This window comes from Macrotis lagotis, chromosome X (assembly GCF_037893015.1).
Source record: "Macrotis lagotis isolate mMagLag1 chromosome X, bilby.v1.9.chrom.fasta, whole genome shotgun sequence".
Taxonomy (NCBI): Eukaryota; Metazoa; Chordata; class Mammalia; order Peramelemorphia; family Peramelidae; genus Macrotis; species Macrotis lagotis.
In genome coordinates this window covers 630,092,733-630,118,762 of record NC_133666.1, presented here as the reverse complement: position 1 = coordinate 630,118,762, position 26,030 = coordinate 630,092,733, and the positions used below count along the sequence as shown (strand labels likewise).

The 26,030-nt window shown below is 50.5% G+C and overlaps 3 protein-coding genes across 10 annotated transcripts; 1 reads left to right on the top strand and 2 right to left on the bottom strand.

Moving 5' to 3' along the window:
• Positions 1–175: 175 nt before the first annotated feature.
• On the top strand, positions 176–21,864 carry CRB3 (crumbs cell polarity complex component 3). 6 transcript variants are annotated; one of them, XM_074203732.1, is made up of 7 exons: positions 176–459; positions 5,693–5,750; positions 6,043–6,227; positions 6,488–6,661; positions 7,456–7,526; positions 7,853–7,996; positions 8,398–21,864. In XM_074203732.1, the coding sequence occupies exons 4-7, from the start codon at positions 6,583–6,585 to the stop codon at positions 8,476–8,478; spliced, it is 375 nt and encodes a 124-aa protein (XP_074059833.1). In that variant the 5' UTR covers positions 176–459; positions 5,693–5,750; positions 6,043–6,227; positions 6,488–6,582; the 3' UTR covers positions 8,479–21,864. The 6 variants fall into 6 exon arrangements, with proteins under 6 accessions (XP_074059833.1, XP_074059834.1, XP_074059837.1 ...); XM_074203733.1 differs by having other exon boundaries at positions 5,633–5,750; XM_074203735.1 differs by lacking the exon at positions 176–459 and adding an exon at positions 1,611–1,841.
• DENND1C (DENN domain containing 1C) lies at positions 9,373–20,230 on the bottom strand. Of its 3 annotated transcripts, XM_074203721.1 has the most exons (24): positions 19,663–19,881; positions 18,394–18,474; positions 17,140–17,204; positions 16,942–16,985; positions 16,687–16,736; positions 16,321–16,440; positions 15,945–16,014; positions 15,786–15,866; positions 15,567–15,641; positions 15,066–15,119; positions 14,824–14,934; positions 14,196–14,296; positions 14,043–14,088; positions 13,861–13,962; positions 13,010–13,135; positions 12,653–12,754; positions 12,485–12,575; positions 12,320–12,360; positions 12,114–12,185; positions 11,490–11,534; positions 11,291–11,398; positions 11,087–11,163; positions 10,802–10,997; positions 9,373–10,310 (listed from the first exon to the last, which is right to left on the bottom strand). In XM_074203721.1, exons 1-24 carry the CDS (start codon positions 19,677–19,679, stop codon positions 9,921–9,923), a joined length of 2,265 nt encoding a protein of 754 aa, XP_074059822.1. In that variant the 5' UTR covers positions 19,680–19,881; the 3' UTR covers positions 9,373–9,920. The 3 variants fall into 3 exon arrangements, with proteins under 3 accessions (XP_074059822.1, XP_074059820.1, XP_074059821.1); XM_074203719.1 differs by lacking the exon at positions 19,663–19,881 and having other exon boundaries at positions 9,376–10,310; positions 18,394–19,455; XM_074203720.1 differs by lacking the exon at positions 18,394–18,474 and having other exon boundaries at positions 9,377–10,310; positions 19,663–20,230.
• Positions 21,865–23,023: 1,159 nt separating the features above from the next.
• TUBB4A (tubulin beta 4A class IVa) lies at positions 23,024–25,403 on the bottom strand. The gene is made up of 4 exons (XM_074203728.1): positions 25,256–25,403; positions 24,995–25,103; positions 24,805–24,915; positions 23,024–24,530 (listed from the first exon to the last, which is right to left on the bottom strand). The coding sequence occupies exons 1-4, from the start codon at positions 25,310–25,312 to the stop codon at positions 23,470–23,472; spliced, it is 1,338 nt and encodes a 445-aa protein (XP_074059829.1). The 5' UTR covers positions 25,313–25,403; the 3' UTR covers positions 23,024–23,469.
• Positions 25,404–26,030: the final 627 nt, after the last annotated feature.

Below are 26,030 nucleotides of genomic sequence, written 5' to 3'. Positions count from 1 at the left end.
CGGGGCGCAGGCCGGGAGCGGCGGGCCCCGGAGGCTCGGCGCCGCGGCCCGGCGGAGAGCTGGCACCTCCTCCCCGCCCCCACTCCCCTTCCCGGCTCCGCGGGAGCAGGAGCGGGGGGCGGGGAGGAGCTGCAGGACCGCGCGGGGGCTGAGGCCGGGCCCGGGGCTGCGGCGCCGCCCCGCCCCGCCCGCGTGGGAGCCGCCGGCCTCGGGGCCAGGGACGCCCGCGCCCCTCCTCCGCCTCCTCCCCCTGGGCCCGCGGGGAGCCCCTGGGGGTGGGGGGCGTGCGGCGGCCAGGGGCCGAGACCCGGCTCCGAGGGAGGCCGAGCCGGGGGCCATGAGGGGCGGAGACACCGGGGCCCCGGGCTCTGGGTCTTGCGCTTCTGCCCCGCCGAGCCTGGCCTAGACCTGGAGCTGCCAGAGGCGTCCGAGACCGCCCGGGCCCCCGAGCGGGGGATGGTGAGGAGCTGACCGGGAGGGAGGCGGACCTGGCCTCGGGCCCACACTGGAGGGGCGAGGGGGCTAGGAGGGTGGGGGGCTGGGGGTCCTCTCAGCCCCGAGGAGTAGAAAGATGGCTGGGGGGATGAGGGTCCCAAGTGGGGAGAGACAGAGACCGAGAAGCGAGGAGAGGGGGGTGTGGGAAGGTGTGTGCGGTGTGTGGGAAGTGTGTAGGCAAGGTGTGTGTGGAGCTGTGAGTGTGGTGAACGTGTGTGTGTGTGCGTGCGTGTGTGTGTGCAGTGTCTATGGAGGTGTGTGTGGGGGGGTGGAGGTATGTGTATGGTGTGTGTCTATGGAAGTGTGTGTATATGTATGGTGGTGTGTGGTGTGGAGGTATGTATATGGTGTGTGTAGGGTGTCTATGGAAGTGTGTGTGTGTGTGTGTGGTGTGGAGGTATGTATATGGTGTGTGTAGGGTGTCTATGGAAGTGTGTGTGTGTGTGTGGAGGTATGTGTATAGTGTGTGTAGGGTGTCTATGGAAGTGTGTGTGTGTGTGTGGTGTGGAGGTATGTGTATAGTGTGTCTATGGAAGTGTGTGTATGGTGGTGTGTCTATGGAGAGGTGTGTGTGGTGTGGAGGTATGTATATGGTGTGTGTGTGTGGTGTGGAGGTATGTATATGGTGTGTGTCTATGGAAGTGTGTGTATATGTATGGTGGTGTGTGGTGTGTCTATGGAGAGGTGTGTGTGGGGGGATGGAGGTATGTATATGGTGTGTGTAGTGTGTCTATGAAAGTGTGTGTGTGCACTGTCTATGGAGGTGTGTGTGTGGGTGGAGGTATGTGTATGGTGTGTGTCTATGGAAGTGTGTGTATATGTATGGTGGTGTGTGGTGTGGAGGTATGTATATGGTGTGTGTAGGGTGTCTATGGAAGTGTGTGTGTGTGTGTGGTGTGGAGGTATGTATATGGTGTGTGTAGTGTGTCTATGGAAGTGTGTGTGTGTGTGTGTGGTGTGGAGGTATGTGTATAGTGTGTGTCTATGGAAGTGTGTGTATGGTGGTGTGTCTATGGAGAGGTGTGTGTGGTGTGGAGGTATGTATATGGTGTGTGTGTGTGTGAGTGTGTGGCATGTGCAGGGGAGGGCGGGGGAGGGTGGGGGAGGGCAACGCTGCCAGCACTTAGCGGCTTGAGACTAGAAGAACCGTTAGGGAGCCGGGCAGCCGACTGCTGAGGACGGGCAGCCAGGCACCCGGGGCAAGTGAGGGCGGGTAGAAGCTGGCCACCATGCCGGGGTCTGCGCCCGATCGTCACTCCGGCCGCTCTCCTCCTCGGCGTGCCTCAGTTTCCCACCTCCCCCCTTCCACTAGCGGCGTGTCAGAGGAGGGGGCTCTCCAGACTTGGGTAATCCCCCACACAGATCGGGCTCACGGAGCCCCCGCCCGATTGACCTGCTAACCCTCCCCCGGGCTGGTTCAGAGATGCCTTGTCGGCTGGAGGGAGCCCGCCCGAGCCTCCGGGGCCGGCTGCGACCGAGAATCCGAGGCGCAACACGCGGCAGCGGCGGCTCCTCCTCCGGCCCGGCCCGGGCTCCGGCTCCGGCTCGGCCCGGGCTCCGGCTCGGCCCGGGCTCCGGCTCGGCCCGGGCTCCGGCTCGGCCCGGGCTCCGGCTCGGCCCGGGCTCCGGCTCGGCCCGGGCTCCGGCTCGGCCCGGGCTCCGGCTCCGGCCCGGCCCGGGCTCCGGCTCCCCGGCTGCGCTCAGCCTCCTCCCGCGCACGAGCCTAAACCATTGGGCCCCGCCCCGCCCCGCCCCGCCCGCCCCGGAGCTCCTTAAAGAGGCCGCGACCCACGCCGTGCGCCGGCCGGCGGGGATCTGAGGGTCTCCGAGGGTCTCCGAGGGTCTCCGAGGTCCTTCCCCTTCCCAGCAAATGCAGGCCACGCGTTCATCTGGAGGCCGATGGAAGAGGATAGCCAAACTTTCCGTGCGGTCCCTTCTAGCTGCACCGATAGGAAGGCGCGCTTAGGGAGGGATGCTCTGGTAGGGGTCGATTCAGGGAGAACTAGGGTAATGGAGCAGTTCCTCACAGAACCAATAGGACCCTGGACAATTCCCTCCGGGGAGGAGTCAGCAAAGGGGGCCGCTAGGTGGCACACTGGAGAGAGCGCCCCTCTTGGATTCAGGAGGACTAGAGTTCGAATCCGAATTCAGATGCTTGACACATGACACTTAACTAGCTGTGTGACCTTGGGCAAGTCACTTGACCCGGACTGACCTGCATCCAGGGCCATCTTCAGGACCCAGATGGCTCTGGAGGAGAAAGTGAGGCTGGTGACTTAGCCCAGCACCCCCTCACTCTAATCCAATTCACGCACTTGTCATGGCATCACCTCCCTGATGTCTCGGTCTTCAAAAAATGAAGGGCAAAACATTACCGTGGGGGTGGCTAGGTGGTGCAGTGGATAGAGCACCGGCCCTGGAGTCAGGTGGACCTGAGTTGGAATCCGGCCTCAGACACTTAATAATTACCTAGCTGTTTGGCCTTGGGCCACATTAACCCTATTTGCCTTGCAAAAACCTAAAAAAAAAAAAAGACAAAAAACTCCCCCAAAATATTACCATATATACGGCAAAAGGCAAAAGACAATGAGTTCACAGTCTAATTGGGGGGACAATTTGCAAACAACTATGTAAAGCCTAGATATGTACAGAAGAAAATGGGGAAGGATTTTCAGGTCCCAAGATTCAGAAGGTGGGACTTGAACGGAGGTCTGAAGAAAAAGAAAAGCCATGCAGAGGAAACAGCAAAAATGCCTGGAATTCTGAGAGGGATTGTCTTTTTTTTGAGGAACATCAAGTAGGTCAACATCCTGGAATTGAAAAATACATAAAATTAGGAAAATAAACTTTCTAGTTAAGTTGTGAATGCTAAGCAGATGATCTTAGAGGTAATAGGGACCTACTGCAGTTCATTGAATGGGGGTTAGGTGGGAAGGGTGGGATGGTCAGATCGGAACAAGATCGTTTTGACCTTTGGCAACTGAATGGAGGAGAACCGGTGGTAAGGAAAGACTGGAAGCTAGGGGACCAGCTGGTGGACTGTTTCAATAGCCCTGATTGATAATAACTTCTAGATCTCCAGCTTTCAAAGGTGGGAAGATGGTGGTACAGTTGACAAAATTGATGGTGCTTTGTCCTTTCTCAAAGAAGAACATGACAAAAGGGAAGGTGAGGCCATGGCAAGTACTGAGTGAGGGGGTGCTGTGCTAAGTCACCAGCCTCACTTTCTCCTCTAGCATCTGGGTCCAATGGTCAGATAGGATTCTGACCCTGGCTTCAAGGTAATCAGGATTTAGTGACTTGTCCAAGTCATTAGCTAGTAAGTGTAGAGTGTCTGAGACTGGTGCTCCATCCATTGTGCTACCTAGTTGTTCCATTCTTTTTTTTTTTTTTTTTTAGATTTTTCAAGGCAATGGGGTTAAGTGGCTTGCCCAAGGCCACACAGCTAGGTAATTGCTAAGTGTCTGAGGTCAGATTTGAACTCAGGTACTCCTGACTCCAAGGCCAGTGCTCTATCCACCGCACCACCTAGCCACCCCTAGTTGCTCCATTCTTGTTAATATTAGAGAAGTTAGGAAGAAGGGCAATTAGGGGAGGAGAAATAATGAGTTCAGTTTTGGATAAACTGTTCAATATGTCTATAGGACATCCAATTAGAGATGATTAAGAGAGGAGAACAGAGGGGTTATGTAGACCCGAAAGTTCAGATTGTTTTGTCTTTATCTATCTATCTATCTATCTATCTATCTATCTATCTATCTATCTATCTATCTATCTATTTGCAAGGCAATTGCCCAATGTCACACAGCTAGGTAATTATTAAGTGTCTGAGGCTGAATTTGAACTCAGGTCCTCCTGACTTCAGGGAAGGAACTCTATTCACTGTGTCACCAAGCTGCCCCAGTTCAGATCATTTTGGAATGCCATGGTGTGTGTATCCCCATACAGATATGTCCCTACAGATTGAGAGGCAATGTAGGGGGCAGCTAGGTGGCGCAGTGGATAGAGCACCAGATTTGGACTCAGGAAGAACTGAGTTCAAATTTGAAATCAGATATGTAATAATTACCAAGCTGTGTGACCTTAAACCTATTGCTTTGTTTCCCTTTTCCCCGCCCCACAAAAACTCCATATATGTCACAATGTGGTATTATGGAATATGAATTCCAGATTTGAAATTAAAGTACCTGAGTCCAAATCTCACCTCTGCCTGACATTGGACAAGTCATTTTAACTTTTCTGAGCCAAGTTTCCTTATGTGTTACATATAGGTGTGTCTCTACATAGGTGTTCTCTCATGAAGTCATATTTCCAAGCTAGAGTGTTTTCTAGTTAATTTTTCTTTCCTTATAGTTGTGATTCAGAGGCATTTCCTCACCCTCTTTATCATTATCCATTAACTTTTCAATTGTTGCCCAAGTGATTTCCTAGTACTAATGGAATCTGGTGAATCCTCAGTCATATAAATCTTGCTTAGATTTTCCTATATAAATATTTGCCCCTTTACAGATGTGCTCCTACTCACAAAGATGTTTCATTCACATTATGGTATGAGTACCCCACTTATTAAAACCATGTTTCTTTTAACTGGTGGGTCTTCCCTAACAGGTATGTGGTCTCTTTTAATAGGTCTGTCCCTGATTTTATGTATTTCCCCAACAAATATGTTCCCATTACAAACATGATCCCCTTCATGTTTTCCCTTCCTTTTGAGTCATTTTTTCAGTTGTTTTCAATTCTTCATGAACTTTTTTGGGGTTTTTCTTGGCAAAGATGCTGGATAGTTTGCCATTTCCTTCTCCAGTTCATTTTACTGACAAACTAAAGCAAATGGGGTTGTGACTTGCCCAAGGTCACACTGCTAGTTTGTGTCTGAAGCTAGACTTGAACTCATGATGATAAGTCTTCCTGACTCTAGTCTAGGTATTCTGCCCACAGTACCACCTAGATACCTTTCAGCCTTCCTTAAACAAGATAGATTTATGCCTCCCTCCACCCTATGCTACTACATTAGTGATTTTTACTTCCTCCACTACAAGGTGTGTAATTTCCCCAAAGGTGCCTATTTCTCCAATAGAGGTCCCTCTAAAAGAAATGACCCTTTATGGCCCCCTTACAGGTTTGTCTCTGCTAACAGATGCATTCCCTACAACAAATGCGTCTTTCTGAAAAATGTCTCTTCATTGATCCTCCCCAGGTGTCTACCCATTAAGTTACAGTAGCGTGTTCCTCATTATGTTTTTACACCATTAAAGGTATGTATTCTCCCAATACAAGTCTATATCTCCCCAAAAGATATTCTTACATATTTTCCATGACAGATGTGAGCCTATGGGTTTAATTCCCCATAACAGGTGTATGCTCCTTAACAGGTATATATTTGTCTCCCTGCTACAGGCATGATTTCCCCTATAGATGTATGTATGTCCCAATTCACATGTGTCCTCCCTTACAGATATTCTTAATATAATCATTGCATCTTACTCTGTGTGTGTGTGTGTGTGTGTGTGTGTGTGTGTGTGTGTGTGTGTGTGTCCTCTGTTACAGGTGTGTCCAATGTAGCCCTGCCCCTTTACCTGGGGCTCAGGTGCACAGACAGGAAGTGCACTCCCCCTCCCAGGTGAGTGACTAAACTTTCCGGGTCACGTGAACGGGTGGAGCCGGCTGGAGAAGACTGTGGGACAGAAGGACCGACTGCCAGGCTGAGGACCAGAGCTGAAGGCTGGCGCCAGGTAGGGGGTGGGGCAACTCGGCCCAGCTCTTCCCTTCCCTCAATTTCCCTCCTCGATCCTAGACCTTCTTCCGGGCCAAACTCTGTTAATCTTTAATCCCAAACTGGAGAGAGCAGATGAGAGAGAGGGGAGGCGGGACTCCTGAGTTCTCTCTGGGCTGGGGGCACCTGCCCCGCCGGGATCCTGGATCTGTCCCCTCCTCCCCCCTCCCCCTTCTGGCCCTTGGCCTCTCTCCTTCCCTTCTCCTTTCCACTTCACAGTGGCCTGAGATGCAGTAGCCACTGGCGGTCCTGCTGTTTGGGAGCTGGAGCCAGGTCAGCTGAGGGATAGACCTGGTTTGGTTCCCCAGAGGCCCATGGAGAGCAACCCTGGCCTGGGCCTGTGCTTGGCACTGAGCCTGCAGCTATTGAACCCGAAGTCTGCCTTGGCCTACAGTAAGTAGCTTCAAGTACAGGTGCCTGTGTTCCCTAGACCTGATCAGAGGTGAGGACCAGAGGGCTTGCTTGGGTCCTCGGCCCTGAGCAGGAGGTACGGATTAGCTAAGTGGTTAAAATTGGAGCCCAGGGACAGTAGGGCATGGGGGAGAGAGGTGCTGGTGTGGTGACTATAACCTGGAGGTCTATGTGGGATGCCTGGGGAGCAGGGAGGTAGTCCTAGGTGGGGCTCCAAAGGAGAGGCATAGATTGGAATAACCAGCTAGAAACCAATCCCCTCCTGGATCTCGGATCGGGTGGGATGCCAGGATACCTGGGGGAAGGCAGGGGAAGTATTCAGAATTAGGGGAATTGGGATGCCAGCGTTTGGGGAAGAGGGTCAGGAATGGGGTCGGGTTTTGTCCTTCTGGGTTCTCACTGACCCATACTGTATCCGGGCAGAGTCCCTTAGAGGAAAGGAGGTGGAGTTTGGAGGGGGACAAAAGCCAAGGAAACTAGGTAGGGGGAAATCTGGTTTCTGCTCTCCACACGGACACAGGTATTCTGGGATCCTAGGCTAGCCGGAGCCTTCTTGGGGAGTGGCTGAAATAACTCTTAGCAGTTTCGGGAGCCCGGAGTGGGGGGGGGATACTTGTGAGTCAGGCACTTCAGATCTAAGTAAGTAGCCGAGGCCACACCCACAGCCTGGGATTGATATGGCCGCAGGGTGGAGGTGAGGGGGCTGTGGTGGTACTGTTTTTTGTTTGTGGCTGCTGGAACCCATTCCTTCCCCCTGTTCCCCCTCTCTTCCATAGATACTGGCTCCACTGGACATGAAAGCAACACTACTACCCCATCCACAGCACCACCAGCCAGTGGGGCCTTGGTGAGTTTGGGGGGAGAGAGAATGGTCTGCCAAGGGCAGGTAGGAGATCTGGGCTGTAGTCTCTTTATGACCTTGATCCAAATTCTCTTTGGGCCTGTATCTCCCCATCAGTGTAGTAGAATGGGAGTGGGGTGGGGTTTGAAATTTCCTGGCAGCTCAAACTGTTCAATGTTATAATGTCCTTTCCAACCCTCACCCTTTTACATGGAAGCTCCATGTGTGGCAGTGGAGGTCTGTGTGTATGTGTGTGTGCTGTCGCGTGGGGAGGGAATGAGGGAAGATCCACACATGCCTTCTCAGTGGGTGACTCCCCTCCTTCCCCCTAGTCCCAGGGTGCAGTCACTGCCATCATCACTGTATTCTCAGTCCTCGGTATCCTCCTCCTGGTAGTGGTACTGGTCCTGCTGGGCCGGAAGCTTCGAGAGAAACGTCAGACAGAGGGCACCTATCGGCCCAGCAGTGAAGAGCAGGTGGGTGCCCGGGCTCCACCGCCCCCCAACCTGAAGCTTCCCCCTGAGGAGCGGCTCATCTGAGCATTGCATCCCCCCTCTTCCTACATGTAACCCCATTTTTGGCTTTGGACTTGCCTGACATTGGGCTCTCCCCTTTCTGGGAGCATCTGGAGTGACACTGAGGGCCTCAGATGCTAGGGGCTGGCAGGGAGTGGGCAGGGGACACTCTCTAAGCTATTGGCCATGGTCACCTTCATTGCACCTCCAAGCCTGCTGCAGACATTTGATTTTGGTCTGTGGACATTGGCCTGGGACTTGAAGCTGCTTCTTCTGCTTCTGACTGGAACTATGGTGGCCACCTGGCCCTCTCCTCTGATGGCCTGCTCCAGCCTTTCAACCCTGATCTCCTTGCCTTTCAGTTGTCCCACGTGGCTGAGGCAGCCCCAAGTCCCCAGGACTCGAAGAACAAGGCGTGGGGCTGGGTGTCCTGCTGGGGTTAGGGTTTGGGCCCCCTTCCTCTTTGTGAGGAGGGACAGAGACTTTGGTGGGCTTTGAAACTGAGCTTCTCTTCCCTCTCCCCAGGCCATTTGATTAACATTCCACCCTCCCAGTGGCCACCTTACTCGCTCAGGACTAATCTTCCCCTCCCTGTGAATAATAATAGGTATTTGAACTAAAAAGGAGATGCTTGGAAGTCTTCTGCCCCTTCTGAAAACCTTACCCTCCTCCTTTCTCTGAAACTTCCTCCTCTCCCCAGTTCCTTCTTTTTTTCCCCCTTCTCCCTTTCCAGTGCCACTACCTCTATCCAATTCCCTAGAATTGTCCCAGGGAGGGGCTGCTTGATATGTATTTTTTATAAAGATGGTCATAAGGTTAAACCCAGTATTTCTGAGTCGTGGTTGGGGTGTGGGACTGATGCCCTGGGGTAATGGCGGGGTAGTAATTTGCTTTTTCCAAAGCTCACAGCCTACCTTGATTGGCTAAGATCCCTTTCTTCTCTAAACCTTGAGTCTTCCACTAATGAAGACAAACAATCCCTAAGAGGTTTAGTGTCTGGTTTAAAGCTCTTCTTTGATTTCAAATCATTCCCACTTGCCCGAGACCCTAGAGGGGTCCCATTACTGGGTGGGAATAGTAATTGACTCTGGTGGTTTTAAAGTTTGTAGAATGCTTTACCTACATGATCTCAATTAAACCTAACCACAACCCAAAGAAATAAATGCCCCAAAGTGTTACCATTCATTTTACAGATGTGGAGGTAGGTTAGCTATTGATTGTCAGAGTCAGGACTTGAATAGAGGTCTTCCTGGCTCCCAATTTAGCACACTACACTAAACCATTCAGTTTGGAGTAGAGTTCAAGTCTCAGCTATGATACTAGCTGCTTGAAAATGGCCCTTGCTTTCCTCTGATCCATAATCTATAAGACTAGCTTGTCTACCAGCTAGCTGCTGCCTGGAGTCAGGACCCTGCCTGACTTCAGATCTGGCCTCATACACTTACATACTGTGTGACCTTGGACGAGTCACTTATCCTCATTTGCCTCAGTTTCCTTGCCTGTCAAATGATTTGGGGAAGGAAATGACAAACCACTATCTTTGCAAAGAAAACCCAAATAGGGTCACAGAGACAGAATTAACTGAGTTATCTACCAGCTACAAAGCCTTACAGCTGAAACAAATCTAGATTTCCAGTCTCCTCATTCAGTGCGATTCCAGCATGTCCCTCATCTGAGGGCTCTAAATCAGTCTGGCAGAGCCTGGCATGCGTAGAGAAGAATATTGCCTCCCTGTGGAGGGAGGTCACTAGCACTGGAAAAACAGCTTTATTGGGGGGGAGCGGGAAGGGGACTTGGTAGTACAAGTGAAATTGGTATTTTACAGGAGTGGGAGGAAGCCCAAGTTTTTTTTTTTCTCTGCTGGCCCTGACCAGATGAATTGCCCCTAACCCTCAAACTGCTTTTTGAGCTGAGCCACCCTGGGCTGAATGGAGGCTCTGAGGCCTGAGGGCACTGGTCTACTAGTGTCCTGGGGGCTAGGCACAGGCCTGGGAGGCTTGCATTCTGCACAGTTATTGAAAGTTTTAGGCTCCACAGAGACTTGAGAAGACTCCTGAGGTGTAACAAGGGTCCAAGGAGGCAGCAACTCTGGCTCTAGAGTTTCTTTCTCAGTCAGGAGGTGCCCATGACTCAGGAAAGGGACTTGGGGGACCCCAGTCTCCACAGAGGTTTGAGAAGTCCTGGGTTCTTCTGACCCCTGACTGGGATGGACTGCAGCAGGGACTGTGGGGGATAACAACTGTTCGTTTGGAGTTTCCTCTTCTTCTAGAAGTCTCTGGTGGCACAGGGTGGAGAAAAATCAGATGAATTGATGTACTGGGCAGATTTGATGGAGCACTTCAGTTCTTAATTCAGAATTTTCCTATGATGGAATAGGCTGCCAGGAGAGGTGGTAAGTTTCCCTCCATCAAAGGTCTTTAAGCTAAAAACTGGAGGACCACTAATTGGGGACCAGCCTAGACATGGTAGAAACTCTAGATGTCATCTGGTCCAATCTCATTTTATATAGATGAGTCAGGTGTAAAGTGGTTAAAAGACTTGCCCAAGGTCACTTTTATTAAGTGGTAGAAATTAGATTCTTAAGCTAGATGACCTGTAAATTAAATTTCCTAATAGCTATGGTATGCATTATTGTTGGGGGGGGAGTAGAAAAATGTCCACGAATTTTGGGGAGGAGGGTGCCTCAGGCCTGATGAAGCTCTCACTCTTTAAGGGAGGGAGAACCTATTGGGGTGCTTGTGTGCTGGAGTCTAAAAGGGGACTCACCAAATCGAAACAGCTGCCTTGCTCAAAGTGGCAACTGTCCATACTGTGGCTGGAGTGCAGACCAGGGGACTCTGGCCCAGATGAGCCAATGCTGAGATTGTTGAGGATTTCCCCAAGCAGGTCCAGTTCTCCTGTGCCCAGGATATTACTTTCGAAATCTAGTTCCCAGGGTTCGTTGGACTCAGATAGAGGATCCCTAAGAGAGGAGGGAGAGAGAATTCAAAAAAGCCTTCCAGATCCAGAATCCTAGGCATGGCCCCCACCCCCCCGAGAAATTTAACCTACCTTTGTTCCTCTCCCCCAGGTACCTTGTCCTCAGGTTGGGTTTGGGACCTCAGAGGACGGGGACGAAGGGGTCTGGACTGGAAGGGACAGATTGAGGAGGTTAGCAATTCCCAGACTTTTTCCTTCAGGATACAAAGTAGGTCTTGGGCTTTGATCATGTATCCAGAAATCTGGTATATGTAGGGACAATCAGGTGCCCTTTACCTGTCCAAAGTGATTGGTGATGGGTAAACGATGTTGAAGTCGTTCTGAGCGGTTCTCAGGGGTTGGGATCCGAAGAGAACCCCCTCTCCGTAGCAAGGAGTCACTATCCTGGAGGGGGGAAGGGAGGCCATGCCTATAAACCCCAAAATCCTCTCCTAACCCCTCCACTTTCAGAACTTACAGTTGCTTCCTCTCTTACCTTGTACCTTAGTCGATTTTGTACTTCTTTGAGTCCAATCTTGGCCTGGGGGTGGGAAAAAGAGGAAATGAGGTGGTTGGAGGGAATTCTTAACTAATAATGACTAACATTTATGAAGTCCTTTTTAAAAAGTCTGCCACTCCATTTGAACCTCAAGGCAGGGGGAGGTAAGAATTTACTGAATTATTCCCATTTTACCAGTGAGAAAGGGAAACCTAGTGCTGAAGTTTACTTGCCTACAGCATGGATGTGGGGTTTCTTTTTATTTATTGGTGTGGGATTTGAACCCAGGACTTCTTTGTTGAGTCATCCTGCCAAGGGCTGGGTCAAAAGGGCCCCAAGGACCAAAATTTAGAGGGTGCAAAAATGTAACAGTGAACTGCAGTTTTAAAACTTGTGACATTACACTGTCACTACTTGAACCAGCTTTGAAACTAGTTAGCAGGAATTTGAGCAGATTGCCCCACCTCCATACCCATCAGGTGAGCCCCTCCCCTTCCCTAGCCTGGGCTCCCAGGGTCCCTCCCTGCCCCTGAGCCCTAGCTGCCAGCCCTGTGCCCTTCCCACCCATACAGCTCTGGTCTCTGCTGCCCCACCCCCATCTTCTGCCTGCTTGGTCCTTACGGATCGGTACATGTTCCTCACGGCTGGCTGGGTTTTGGCCTTCACAGAATGCAGGAGAGCACCTCCACCTTTCTGGGGATGGATATGGGAGAGGGTCATTGGAGGAAGGGGGCAGGGAAGAAGGAATGATTTGGTCTTAGGGGAATTGGTGAGATGAGAATAGATAGCTGGGGCCCTGGTCAGGGGTAGGGGGCTAACTGTCTTACTTTCAGATTGTCTGCCCAGAGCTGATAGGATCGCGGGCTTCCTGGTTTGGGAAAGAAAGACTTTAGCCTCAGGTCTTTCAACTGGTCTATTCCTCCCTTCCCTCCTCCCAACCTCAGCCCTTGGATGCTGGAATCTCCCCTAGGCTCAGTTGCTTAATGTCTCACCTGAGGCCAGTCCATTGTTAGTGATCTCCTGCTCAAACAGGTCTGAGAAGCCTTCACCAGAATTCAGTTTCTCTAGTCGCTCATCAATGAACTGGGGAAGGACAGTGAGGCAGGTTTATGGCCTGCCTTGGCACCTGGGCACCAGCTCCCCAGTGTCTACCCTTTTACCTGTTTGAAAAGTTGGAGGTGGATGGCACTTTGTCTGAAGGCCTGAAGGGGTCCTGGCTTCTGAGCCAGGAAAACTTCCTCACTGAACTTCATGGGTTGTCCCTGTAGGGTCATTGCATCCTAAAACACCTCTCCCGTTGCCATATTTTTCACCTTTTTTGACTACCACCCCATCACCATAACCTAATTGAGCTGACTAAAAGGAAATTAAGTAAAAGAATCCAAGAATCCTTTTCTGTCTATATCCCATACCTATATCTCAGGGGCTTCAGTAGTTCTGTTCTCCAAACCTCAGAAGTATAATCCCTTCTCTCTTCCCCCACCTCCCCCAGCTTGGGCATCTTGCTGTTTGCTCACGTGACTGTAGATCAGCGCATCTCTGTAGCCACCAAACAGCACAGCTTGAGCTCTCAGGAAGAGTCGAGATACACCATCACCAGCAGCTAAAACTTCCTTTCTTAGCCTTAGTTTCAGGAGAGATACCTGGTCCAGGGAGAGGCAGAACAAGGGGGGACCTAAGAGGGAACATCGTCCTCCCTCCTGTCCCCAGTAGGTACGTGAGGGGCTTTAGCTCTCAGAACCTGAACATGATCATGATGCATCTGGAGGCTTAAAGCGAAGGCTGGGGGATGACAGAAATGGGAGAGACTTGAGATCATAGAGCATGGAATATCAAGTTGAAAGGCATCTTCATAGATTTGGAGCTATAAGGACCCTGGAGACCATCTCATACAACATCCTCATTTTGCATAAATGCAAACACCCCAAGAAGTTAAAGGAGGTATTCAAGGTCACTCAGAGTAGCAAAATCAAGATTTTTAGTCAGATTCCCTGACTCTAGTGCACTATACCATATTTCCCTCATCAAATCCAGCCTCCATATTTTACAGAAGGGGGAAGTTGAGGCCTGGGGTGTGAATGAGCAGTGATTTACTCAGGGTCACTCTGAATTCAGAACAAAGGGCAAGAATTCAGGTCTATTTCAACAACTTTTAGATAATGGCTCTTTTTCAAGGAACAGGAGGGGAGATCAAGAAGATAGGATTCTTGGAGTGTTTTCTGTCATGCTCATTTGTAAAAGGAGTGATCTACAGATGCCCTACCTACTGCTCAGACAGACTTGGACTGGGATAAGAGACCAGATGGCAAAGGGTCCAAGACAGACATAGGAAACCTTGAGGGAAGTCATAGGGCAAGTAAGAGCTGACCACATCTGGAGGCAGTGTCTCCACATCGTGGAATGGTGATTCCAAGGTGTTTGTGTCCACATTCAGGATGACCACGTCCTCCAGAGCCTTGTTGCGCACTCTCTGAGGGGAGAGAGTCAGGTTGCCTCTAATTTCTTGGTCTGAGGGAGCTAACTGTTTCTTTATTTCCCAACCTCACTCACCTCAAGGAGGCTGGTGTGGACACCGATGAGGTAAGGCATGGGGGCACTGTAGGCAAAGAAAGAATGGCTCAGGGAAGAGAATGGAAGGAAAGCTAGTTCCAGGAGGTCCCCCTGCTCAGAGCCTGTCTGCCTGCCTGCTTCTTGACTCCTCACCAGCAGTAGTCCAACAGGTGAGGGGGCAGTGTGGGGATGAGTATATGTTCCCAGTGCATAGGATACAGCAAGCCACAGGAGGCGTGGATGCAGGCTGTCAGCTGGGGAATGATAGAAATCCAGAGAAGCAGTTAAGGGTCCATTGCCCAAAGGTACTGACCCTCATCCTCTGATCCCTTCCCCCAGTGTTTCTGCTCCTTTCACTCCAGGTTCTTTTTCTCATGGTTAAATTTCCTGTCCATAAACATTTCTTTCTTTCACACTTGTCCCTCCTAGATCCCTGCAAGCATCCTTGTTCATAGGCCTGATTCAGATTTTTTTATCCTCAAAGATCTTAGCCTTCTACTCTTAACTCCTGGACTCCTGAGCCTTTCTCTCTAGCTCAGGGGTTCCCATTGGTCTCCAGTAACCTATCCTTTGTATTCTCTTTCCCACCATAAGTAACCTTGATCTGTATCCTCACTCCTCTTACCCTAGAGAGTCAGGGCCCTTGGAATTACTGCCACCATTCATTCCTAAAGTCTCCTAGCCCCTGAATTCCTATCCTTATTCCTCTGGTCCCTAGGGTCCTATTGCTCTCTTTGTTCCTTCAATCTTCAAGCCTAGTCAGGACAGAATAGGGTCTCACCGTACTGAGTTTGCTGGCAGTGAGCAGAACTCTACGCTCACTGAGCAGGGAGCAGTAGAGACCCACGATGTTCTCTGAAGCCACAGCCACCACCAGCTCTGTCAAGTTCCTCTGAGTAGGATGGATAGGCAAGGGATTAGCAGGGACAGCTGGGCCGGAAGCCTCTCCCTCTGACCAGTCCCAAGCTCCTGCCCTCACCCTTGTCCATTCTAGTCTTGCTCCCTTGTTGGGCCTCAACTTACATTTTCTGGGATGGAGGGCAGGCATCCAGAATCTGGAGCAATGAAGCAGGAGAGCTGAGTGTGGGGAGGAATATCAAGATCAGAATGGTTCTTAACCTCCAGTTATCCGAAGGAATCCAGCTTCCTCATGATTTTCTTTATTCTTGTTCTTTGTTATTTCCCCACCCTCATCCCCCCTCCAAACTAACCAGAGCCTTCCCCATTTGATTTCTACTGGCTTTTAACATCAACTTCTAAAAAGATGGACACCAGTCCCAACAAATTTCTACACAATCCCAGTGAAGTCTCACAAGGTAATGCCATTAGATTTGTATCAAAATTCTTCATCCCACCAGGTCTTAAAACCTTTCATTCCCTACCAGTTGTATTCCTACTTTTGACATCTACCAGATCCCCAATGGAGTTTGCCATCAGTTCTCCTGACAAGATAGGTAATTGGATCCCTTCTGAGGTTCCCCGCCCTCAGACCCAAGTTCTGACCCTAGCCCTTTTCTTATTCACCAGTTGGTTGGTTCCAGGTGCAGGAGGTAGGGAACTGGGTTGACTGGTAATTCTCAGTTTGCCCTCCTGCTGGTCCTGAGGATCCAAATTGAAAAGTAGGACTTAAGAAAAAGCCAGTGAGTGAACTTTTCCAGTCCAAGAAGCTGATTACCAGTTCCCCTCCCAGAGTTGGAACTCCAAAGGAGGGGAGAGCCACGTGTTCCAGAAGAAGCTACCTACCAAGGACAGCCCCAAGGGGACCTCTGGCCCAGGTACTGGATGCAGATAGAGGGTAGAGAGAAGTTCTTCAGCCTCAGAGACCTGTGAGTGGAGGCAGGAGGATTCATGGAAGCAGGAGACAAGCAGCTAAGGGAGAGGGGAGAGGAAAAGGGGCCTCACCTGATTCTGGGCTAACAGGTCCCCAACACTGTTGAGCAGTTTGTAGAAAACCTCAAACCAGGGCAGATCACTGAGGGAAGAAGGGGAAGCTGACTCTGAGATGGAGCAGGAGGCTATCCCACTTCCATGCCAGTGCCTGGGTAGTGGAACTAGAATAAAACATCTGAGCTGGAAGGAACCTTAGAGAGTATATCATTTGGGCATGCTCCCTCCACCCCCAGCTTTTAACAGATGGGTTTCAGAGAGCCGATGGGAACTTACCCATGTTGCACAGCTAATCAGTGACAGAACTAGGGACAACCCAGGCCTTCTGGCCCCCAGCCCAGCACTCCCTCCCCCCAACCCCCATCCACTCCACCCGCCCCCCCTCCCCCACCTGAGTATGCAGAGGCAGCTTTTGGCGTTGGTCCCCAGGCGGCAGAAGCCAAATCTTCGGCTCCCAGCCAAGTCAGTTAGGACAAAGGTGAAGTGCTGGGCAGCTAAACTGTGGCCTGCCCTGGTGAATGCAGGCAGGGAGGGAAAACTGCTCACTGCCTCCACTCACCTCACTGTGGTTCCCAGTCCCGCTCCCCCTCAGAACACAAACACATCCCATCCATCAGTCTCCTCTTTCCCTCCCAGCCTCAGTGGCCCTTGGTTCTGCTGTTTCCCTCTGTGTCTGTATTTCTGTCTCTGTGTGTGGCTTTATGTCCTGGTGTTCCCTTGTATCCCTGGGTGTCTTTCTCCATTTCTTTTTCCTCACCTCTCCAAGTCGAAAGGGAAACAGAATTTGGGTACCATTTGTATTAATTCCTAAGGATGGAAACAGAGTCAGGACAGCTTGGCCAATGGTAAGTTTTGGGGTAGGGCTAAGGGAGAAGGTCCTGATATAGAGACATCTACATTTTCTGGGTTCCATTACCTCTTCCCCCATTTCTCTCTTTGGTTAGGACCCCCAAAGGAAGGAAGGGATGGTAGGGTTGGGACCTTGGCTTCTGGGACAGGGATGGGTACATACCTGATCACAGAAATCCTTAGGGAATTGGCTCAAGATGGTGGGCGCTACAGGAACAGTTGGTTGGTGAGCTCAAGGCCTCCCAAATAACCCGGCCTTCCCTGTCATCACCCCCAGCCTCAAAAGGGCCTCACCATCTATACTTCTTTTTCCTCCCCTCATCTTGACCCTAGCAGATGGGATGGAACTCCCTCAACTTACCTTCCTGTAGAGAGGTGGGGTAGGCAGCTTCAAAGAACCAAGCAAATGTGCTCTTGGAATCCTCCCTGAGGAATAAAGAGGGGTGGGAAGGGCTAAGACTCTAACAACTCAGGTACCCAGAGTGTCTGTCTGAGTGTGTTTGTGTGTCTGTATAAATGTGTGTTCACCTGTTTATCTAGGGACCTCTGGAAGTCTTTAATTTGAACTCTTTACTAGCCAGGCAAATCATTTAACTTCTCATCAGCAGCTAGGAATCACAGTAGATAGAATGCTAGGCCTGAAGCCAAGAAGAAAGACCTGAGTTCAAATCCAGCCTCAAAACACTAACTCTATGACCCTGGGCCTCAGTTTCCTCATCTGTAGTGTGGATAATAACAGCACCTACTTCAAAGGGTTGTCATGAGGGTCAAATGACATACAACTGTAAGGCGCTCAGCCAGGTCTGCCACATAGTAAGCATTCTGTAAAATGGGGATAATAATGATATGTTTTCCCCAAAGTTGTGGTGAGGATTAAATGAGATAACATGTGTAAATCTCTTTGTAAACCTTAAAGTATTATATATACATATTATTATGTATTTCTGTATCAGTTGTATGATTTAGTGTGATCCTGAGTTATTTTTTTTAAATTTTAATCCATTAAGCATTTATTAATTGCATACTTTATACAGAGCACTCTATTCATCTCTGGGTGATTGACAAAAGTTTAAAAAACACCCAGCCCTTATTCTCAAGGTGCTTTAAGGAAGTTATAATTCACATACAAATAATGATAGTACAATTAATACTTGATAAGTGCATTAAAACTGGAGGTACAAAGGACTGAAGTGCAAACTAAGGTAGAAAAATAATTATTAAGAAGAATTAGGAAAAATTCATGGAGAAGGCAGCATTTGAGCTGGGTTATATAGGCTTGGTAGGAGGTCAAAGGATGAAGAAGGAGAGAGCAAGGATTTTCTAGCAGTAGGAAGGATAGGTATTATTAGGCAAGTATCAAGCATGTTTTGTAAACAGTAAGAATTCAGATCTTGGATCTCAATTTCTTCATCATTAGCTTGGGTTAAATGAGCTTTTAGCTTTAAATCTCTAATCCTCACCCCCTTGCATACATTAAGGTTTATTTTTGTATCTGTTCCCAACTAATCAAATAAAATCAACCCCCCTCTTCAAGTTCAGACCCTCATTACTCCTCATCTGGTTATTTCAATGACCTCCCCTCATCTCTCTTCATTTCAATTAGACCTTTACAAACCTGCCAACATGATTTTCCTGAAGCATGGTCCTGATTGGGTCACCCTTCCCTACTCCATAATTGCACAGGCTCCTTATAACCCTGAGGAACAAGGTGTTTGACATTTAAAGCCCCTTATAATTTGGCCCAAGATAACTTTCCAGTCTTTATACGTTACTCCCCTCTACTCCCTCTTCAGTCCAACCAGTCTACTTCTTCCCACTTGGTGCTCCCATTTCCTGGCTCTATACTTTCTATGTAGAGTCAGTCTTAAATGCCTGGAATATCCTTCCTCCCCAGTTCTGTCTCCTGGATACCTAATTTTCTTCTGTATTTAGCTTAGGTTATCTCTTGTATGAAGCCTTTCAGGGTCACCTAAGTTACTGTGCATCTCTCCCTGTCTTTGAATCTGTTTTGTAAAAATGGCTACATATTTGTATTATCTCCCTTTTTGAATGCAAGTTCCTTAAGGGTAGAGATCGTTTTTTTCTTTTTGGATACCAGTGCCTAACAGATGTCTGCCATACTTAGAAGGTACTTAATAAATGTAGATTACTTCATTGGTTGGTGTGTGGATTTTCTATCTATTTTTGTGCCTTTTTCTGTCCTCACATACAGTATCTTTCAACGACTGCACTATTTCTGGGAAGGCAAAAGACTCCTCTCTTATCCCTATCATCCATTCCCTCTGGTCACCTTCTAGGTTAACAGACGTGAGGAAGGAGGGTGAGGCAAGAGTCAAAGTAACAAAGACATAAACACAACAAGAAGGAGATATGGACAGAGACAGAGACAAACATACAGACAGACCTGAAGGAGAGGAGGGGATAAAGAGATTGAGAGACACACAGACACACAGAAACACAGCCCAGCAAAGAGAAAAAGAGACCCAAAGGCTGAGGGGACCAGAGATGATGGAGGCTGCAGGAAAAAGGTTTCAAGGTGGGTTTAAAAGAACTATTCTTGGGACGGCTAGGTGGCGTAGTGGATAGAGCACTGGCCTTGGAGTCAGGAATACCTGAGTTCAAATCTGGCCTCAGACACTTAATAATTACCTAGCCGTGTGGCCTTGGGCAAGCCTTAACCCCATTGCCTTGCAAAAACTAAAAACAACAACAAAAAACTTTTCTTCTTCTTTAGGACTGAAGTCAGTTAACTCTACTCCCTAATATGAGGTCTGTTCCCTCCCTTCCCCATTTCCCTTCTAACCCAAAACAGAAGGGCTCTCAAAGTTCAAGTCCTTACCCTCAGGCTACATTTAAGGGGTATAGGGAGATGCCTGGGCCTTACTTGATACTGGATCCCATGGTCCCCCTGCTGAATGGATGCAGCACAATGTAGCCAGGACAGGCTTCCCTGGGGGTCCCTACCAGGGCCCGTGTTGAGGCAATGGGCCAGGGGTGCTGGGTGCTGGGCCTTTTCTTCTTCCTGTGTGGCTTAGAGAGGAAGTCTGCTGGGTGACGTTCCCCGGAGGCAATTCTCCCCTCCCTTGCAGCCTTTGCAGAAGAACCCAGGCACACTGACTCTTAGTCTTCCCCATGAGGAAGTGGGGCTCAGGAATTGTCTCTGAGGCCAGGTTAGAATCGAAGTCGGAGGTCAGCGTCACACTATACTGCTTAGGCAAAGTTGGGCATCTGCTAGGAGAACTCCTATAGTTTACTGGAACCGGTTTGCAACTTGCTGAGTCTTCCACAGAGCTTCCTTCCCTCCCTTTCTCCCAGCCTCCTTCACTTTGCTTTATCTCTCATTTCTCTATCCTTATCCCTCTGTCCCTCCTCCCACTGGTTCTTCTGTCACCTTACTGTCCAAGTACAGGAAGACCACTAGAGGGAGTCTGTGTTGACTAGTGAGGGGAAGCACACTGAACGAGATACTTAGAGACACAAACACGTCTTCCTATCGTTTCCTGTTCCTCATGGGGAGAAACAATGAGTGTGATCATGGACACAGCATTATCCTTCTGACACCAGAGACATTGATTTGTCAGGAAGCAGGCAGATGTGGACATACAGATATCCTGAGACCAGTTTCATGTTCCTGGAATTGCAGGTGCCCTCAGAGCCCAACACTGGATTTACTCCAATGACCTATGTACAAATTATGTTATCCTAGAGAGAGATGAGAATGGACCTGAGTCCAGAGTCTCTGAGAGTCCAGAGTCTAAGAGATAGTGTGTGTGTGTGTGTGTGTGTGTGTGTGTGTGTGTGTGTGTGTGTGTGCAAAGTTTAGAACTGGATGGGGAAAGAGACAGAGCAAGGTCCTGATGGGAAGCATGCTTGGGACCTGGCTGGTGGGAGTATCAAGGAAATTGGGAGATAGAAGTAGAACTCTGGACCTGCTCTCCTGAATGCATTGCTAGTTCCCCTAAATTTGTTCCTTCTTGGACTTAATCCACTCTGTTTTTTGGGAGTCCTGGGCTTGACTTGTATTGGTTGACAATTAAATGTGTGCAAGATTGCCTAGCTCTCACTAGTTCACATATCTAACTAGATGCTTCATATTCCATTGATTCATCTAGTATGGCCATCTTGTTATTCACCCTACCAAACAAACCAGGGCAGGTTCCCATACACTTCTCACACCTTGCTCTGAATGAAAATCCAAACCAATATTATTGTTGCTTTTGTAAAGGGCATATTAATGAACTGCTTCCTGACTAACATGACAATGCCTCCAACTCTCCAGACCAAATTCCTTTCTTTAGTCAACATTCCCCTATATCCCTAGATGTTTTTTCTTCCCCAATTAGAATATAAACTTGAAAATATGGACAGTCTCACTTTACTTATTTGCAACCTTAGCACTTAGCACAGTGCCTGATATATTGTAAGCTCTTAATACATGTTGTCTTATTCATTCATTTACCTAAGAGGGTTAGAAGGAAAGTTTATTCAGTGAAAAGTCTAATCAAAGAAAGGAAAATGACTCACAAGATTAAAAAATATTTATATCAGACCTTTTGGTCCTAGTCAAAAACCGGAAACTAAGGAAGTGCCTTTCTATTGGATATGGCTAAATATGCTTTGGTAATATGTGGAATATTAATTGCTTTAAGAAGAGACAAAATGGTCAGCTTCAGAGGAAACTTGGAAGACTGTTACAAACTGATGTAGAGTGAAGTGAGCAAGAGCTAGGAGAATATATCTCAGAGATAAACAAATCTGAAGACTTTAGAACTCTTATCAACACAAAGATAAATCCAAATGATGATGAGGGGCACCAACTTACCTCCTGACAGGGGTGATAAACTGAAAGTATAGAGACAAATTTTCAGATGTGGCCAATATGGGAATTTGTTTGCTGGACTATGTAATGTATCAGTAGCTTTATTTTTTCCTTTTCTTTTTAATTAGCTCAGTAGGAGGAGGTAGTGGTGGTGGCAGATTATAAAAGAAAAGAATGAGTAGCAGTGTCATCAAAGCCAACATTTTTTGAGAAGCTTTGCACCAAAAAACAAACCCACTCAACACATTCCTATAATGTCAAAGTTATTTTTATAAGTTATATTTCTGTGCTCGTTATTATTCACTTAAGATTGGCCTCTGAGTTAATAAAATTGCAATAAATTCTAGAAAAATAATTCTTGCTTCAGAGGAGTTGGAATACCCCCAGATCATTCACATTGTTTGATCTGGAGTCTCCAAAATTATATGTATGTATGCACATGTGTATATTGTGTACATATATATTCACATCTACATATATTCATATGTATATTATACACCTAAGTGTGCATCTGTTTGCTCTTGTTTCCAAAGTGGATTATTTAGTTAAAATCATTTGCTCAAAACCCAGATTCTCTGGTGTGGAAATGTAAACCATTAGCTAGTGGGGAAACCAAGGTATAAATTGATGGAATAGATGATCTTTAAAGGGGCCCCTTCCAGTTGTAACACCTGTGATCCCTTTTTTTCTAACAAGCTATTAGCTTTAGAAATAGGTAGGGAATATAATTTCATGGGTTTGCCAAATTATTCTTCCACTGCCTTGAATGACAAATAGTTACCTTTGTAAGAGACCCAAATCTCAATACTCATACTGTCAAACAGAGGTACGGATTTTTTTTTAAAGTGTGGTATTAGTGGTTATTAGAAGGCAGAGGACATCTGAATCTTGGGTTTGTTGCTGACTATCTGTGTAATCATAAGCAAGTCTCTTCATCGCAGAAAAATGTAGAAATTTGACTAGGTAACTTCTGGGATCCCTTCCAGAGTGGTGGAAACCTATGACAGATAATCCAATAAGTGGGCTTTGGCTCTAAAGACAGGAGGCTAAAGGGAATATATGAAGCCAAGTACTATGAGAGTCTCTTCTCCCACAAACTAGGGGTCCTTTGGTGTTGAACAGTCAATCCTATAACCTTTTTCTGGGCTTCTGCCCTTTTCAGTTCTGCCTTCCTCCTAAGGGAGCAGGAGGGGAGTTGGTGTCAGGTGACTAGGCTCCCGGCCTAGGGCTATTTTGAGCAGGGTGGGGCAGGTCATGCCCTCTAGCCCAGCTGCTGGCTGGGTACAAGTGCCAGGCCCCAGATATGGGTTGGGGGACAAGCACTGATTTCTCTGGACAATGGGGGAAGGGGATACTTCTCTACCTAGGAGCCCTACAAACCTCTTCCCCTACTTCAGCCTCCTCTGAAGACCACAACCATCCAAAGTAAGACTTCTCCACACAAGGGTGTCATCATGATTTTATTGTGTACATGTTTAGGGACATTCATTGAGCCCCCAAACCCTCCCTGTCAGCCCCATCCAGATCACAACACTAGACTAAAGTGGGAATTAGTGCATGCTCGTTTGGAAAAATGGAAACATGCCCAACATAGCATAGGATGGTTATCTGGGGGAGGAATGGATTTATTTGGAAGTGGGGTAACTCTCAAGAACCCAGGGTTCAGGTAACAACTCCATCATTCTCTCATATGTATATGACTCAAAGCTCCTTTTTATGAAGAGGGGGGCAGGGGACAATTATGAAATGAGGTGAGAAGCAGAGAAATCGAGGCAGAATCCAGGGGGAAGAAATGTCAGACAAGAATGAGGGGTCAGAACTGGGAAGGATAATGTGGGGTCTGTGTTATGGGTAGACCCAATGGGAGACACTCTAGGCCATTTCTTCCTCCTCAGCTTCCTCCTCAAATTCTCCCTCTTCTGCTGTGGCATCTTGGTATTGTTGGTACTCCGAGACCAGGTCATTCATGTTGCTCTCGGCCTCAGTGAACTCCATCTCATCCATCCCCTCACCCGTGTACCAGTGCAGGAAAGCCTTCCGGCGGAACATGGCTGTGAACTGCTCGGAGATGCGCTTGAAGAGCTCCTGGATGGCAGTGCTGTTACCAATGAAGGTGGCTGCCATCTTGAGACCCCGGGGCGGGATGTCGCACACCGCCGTCTTGACGTTATTGGGGATCCATTCCACAAAGTAGCTGCTGTTTTTATTCTGCACATTCAGCATCTGCTCGTCTACCTCCTTCATCGACATGCGGCCACGGAAGACGGCAGCCACCGTCAAGTAGCGCCCGTGGCGGGGGTCACAGGCCGCCATCATGTTCTTGGCATCGAACATCTGCTGAGTGAGCTCGGGGACCGTCAACGCCCTGTACTGCTGGCTCCCCCGGCTGGTGAGCGGGGCAAACCCGGGCATGAAAAAGTGGAGACGGGGGAAGGGGACCATGTTGACCGCAAGCTTACGCAAGTCGGCGTTGAGCTGGCCGGGGAAACGGAGGCAGGTGGTGACTCCGCTCATCGTGGCAGACACCAGGTGGTTGAGGTCCCCGTAGGTGGGCGTAGTGAGCTTGAGGGTACGGAAACAGATGTCATAGAGGGCCTCGTTGTCGATGCAGTAGGTCTCGTCCGTGTTCTCCACCAGCTGGTGGACCGAGAGGGTGGCATTGTAGGGCTCCACCACGGTGTCTGACACCTTGGGCGAGGGCACCACGCTGAACGTGTTCATGATGCGGTCCGGGTACTCCTCACGGATCTTGCTGATCAGCAGGGTGCCCATGCCGGAGCCCGTGCCCCCGCCCAGCGAATGGGTCAGCTGGAAGCCCTGCAGGCAGTCGCAGCTCTCCGCCTCCTTCCGAACCACGTCCAGGACCGAGTCCACTAACTCGGCACCTTCGGTGTAGTGGCCCTTGGCCCAGTTGTTCCCAGCCCCAGACTGGCCTGGAAGGGACAAGGGAAGTCCTCAGTCACAGGAAGGAGCGGGGGGCACCGGGACCCCTGAAGCCAAGGGCTGTGGGAGGAGGGGGACGCCTGGGTCGTTCTATTTGGGGAGAGGGCCCCTAAAGCCAATTTTACTTCTTCTAGGAATAAGGCGGTGGAAGAGGGAAGAGAGGGTGCTGGCACCCCAGCATCCTGGGGATGGAAGGCTTCCTGGGAGGGCCAGTTTGGGGGCGTGTCGGCACAGTAACGCCCGGCGCGGGTCTCAAGGACTCACCAAAGACAAAGTTGTCCGGCCGGAAGATCTGGCCGAAGGGGCCGGACCGCACGGAGTCCATGGTCCCCGGCTCCAGGTCCACCAGCACGGCGCGGGGCACGTACTTGCCTCCTGCGGGGCACGGGGCACGGGAGTCAGCGGGGCCCGGCCCGGCCGGCCCGCCCGCCCGCCCCCGCGGGCCCGCGCTCACCCGTGGCCTCATTGTAGTACACGTTGATCCTCTCCAGCTGCAGGTCGCTGTCGCCGTGGTAGGTGCCCGTGGGGTCGATGCCGTGCTCGTCGCTGATCACCTCCCAGAACTAGGGCGCAGAGGGGCGCGGTGGGCCGGGCCGGGCCCCCCCACCCCGGGCGCCCCTCCCCCCGCGGGCCGCGCCCCGCCGCCCGCCCGGCCCCTCCCCCCGCAGCCCCCGGCCCGCCCGGCAGCCCCGCTCTGCGCACGCGCCGCCCCCACCTTGGCTCCGATCTGGTTGCCGCACTGGCCCGCCTGCAGGTGCACGATCTCGCGCATGGTGGCCGCGGGGGGGCGCGCGCGCTCCGGGCCTCGCGCTCCTGGGGAGGGGTGGGCGCGCCTAGTGCGGCCCCGCGGCCGCGCCGCCCCTTATATGTGCCCTCGCGCCGCGCCGCGTCACCGCGCGCGTCACCGCGCCTGCCCCCGCCCCGGCCCCGGCCCCGCCCTCCCCGGGTCCGGCCCGCGCGCCTGCGCGCTGCTGCCTCGCTGCACCTGCAGCCTCGGGGGCGGGGCACTGCGACTGCCTCCTGCGCGGGAGGGGGAGGGGCGGCCGGGCCCGGCCTGAAGGGCCCCCGAAGGGGGCGGGGCGGCCCGGCCCCGGCCCCGGCCCCGGCCCCGGCCCCTGGGAGCACCCCGGCTAAAGGGGGTTTGAGCGTGGGGAGTCAGAGCTCCAGAGGTCGTTTTGGGGGGCGGGTCAGCGGGGTGTGCCGGGGCGGAGGGGACCCAAGGTGGGCCAGTGCTGCGGGCGGGGGAGCAGAGGTCGGGGTCCCCCCACAGGCAGTGGCGGATCTGCCTGCCCCCCAAGCCCCCCTCGGGCACCGCGGTGGGGGAGCCCACGGACATGCCCAGATTGGCAGCTCCCACATGGAATCCCACACATGCCAGGAATCGACCTTGTCCCCCATCTCCCTGTACTGTCCCCACCCTCCCGGGAAAAACTGCCCATCCCTTGTATTCTAGAAGCTTCGGCCTGACGGGCTCTTTCCCCATCTGGGCC

Excerpts from the sequence above, each read along its gene's own strand:
- CRB3 (XM_074203736.1), top strand. The coding sequence starts at position 6,583 with ATGGAGAGCAACCCTGGCCTGGGCCTGTGCTTGGCACTGAGCCTGCAG. Across the intron at positions 7,527-7,852 it reads CACCAGCCAGTGGGGCCTTG|TCCCAGGGTGCAGTCACTGC; the intron begins GTGAGTTTGGGG and ends CCTTCCCCCTAG. Across the intron at positions 7,997-8,397 it reads GGCCCAGCAGTGAAGAGCAG|TTGTCCCACGTGGCTGAGGC; the intron begins GTGGGTGCCCGG and ends CTTGCCTTTCAG.
- DENND1C (XM_074203719.1), bottom strand. The coding sequence starts at position 18,497 with ATGTCAAACACCTTGTTCCTCAGGGTTATAAGGAGCCTGTGCAATTAT. Across the intron at positions 16,986-17,139 it reads CCCCACCTCTCTACAGGAAG|CGCCCACCATCTTGAGCCAA; the intron begins GTAAGTTGAGGG and ends CTGTTCCTGTAG. Across the intron at positions 15,642-15,785 it reads TCCCCTTGGGGCTGTCCTTG|GACCAGCAGGAGGGCAAACT; the intron begins GTAGGTAGCTTC and ends TTGGATCCTCAG.
- TUBB4A (XM_074203728.1), bottom strand. The coding sequence starts at position 25,312 with ATGCGCGAGATCGTGCACCTGCAGGCGGGCCAGTGCGGCAACCAGATC. Across the intron at positions 25,104-25,255 it reads GCAACCAGATCGGAGCCAAG|TTCTGGGAGGTGATCAGCGA; the intron begins GTGGGGGCGGCG and ends TCTGCGCCCTAG. Across the intron at positions 24,916-24,994 it reads GTACTACAATGAGGCCACGG|GAGGCAAGTACGTGCCCCGC; the intron begins GTGAGCGCGGGC and ends CGTGCCCCGCAG.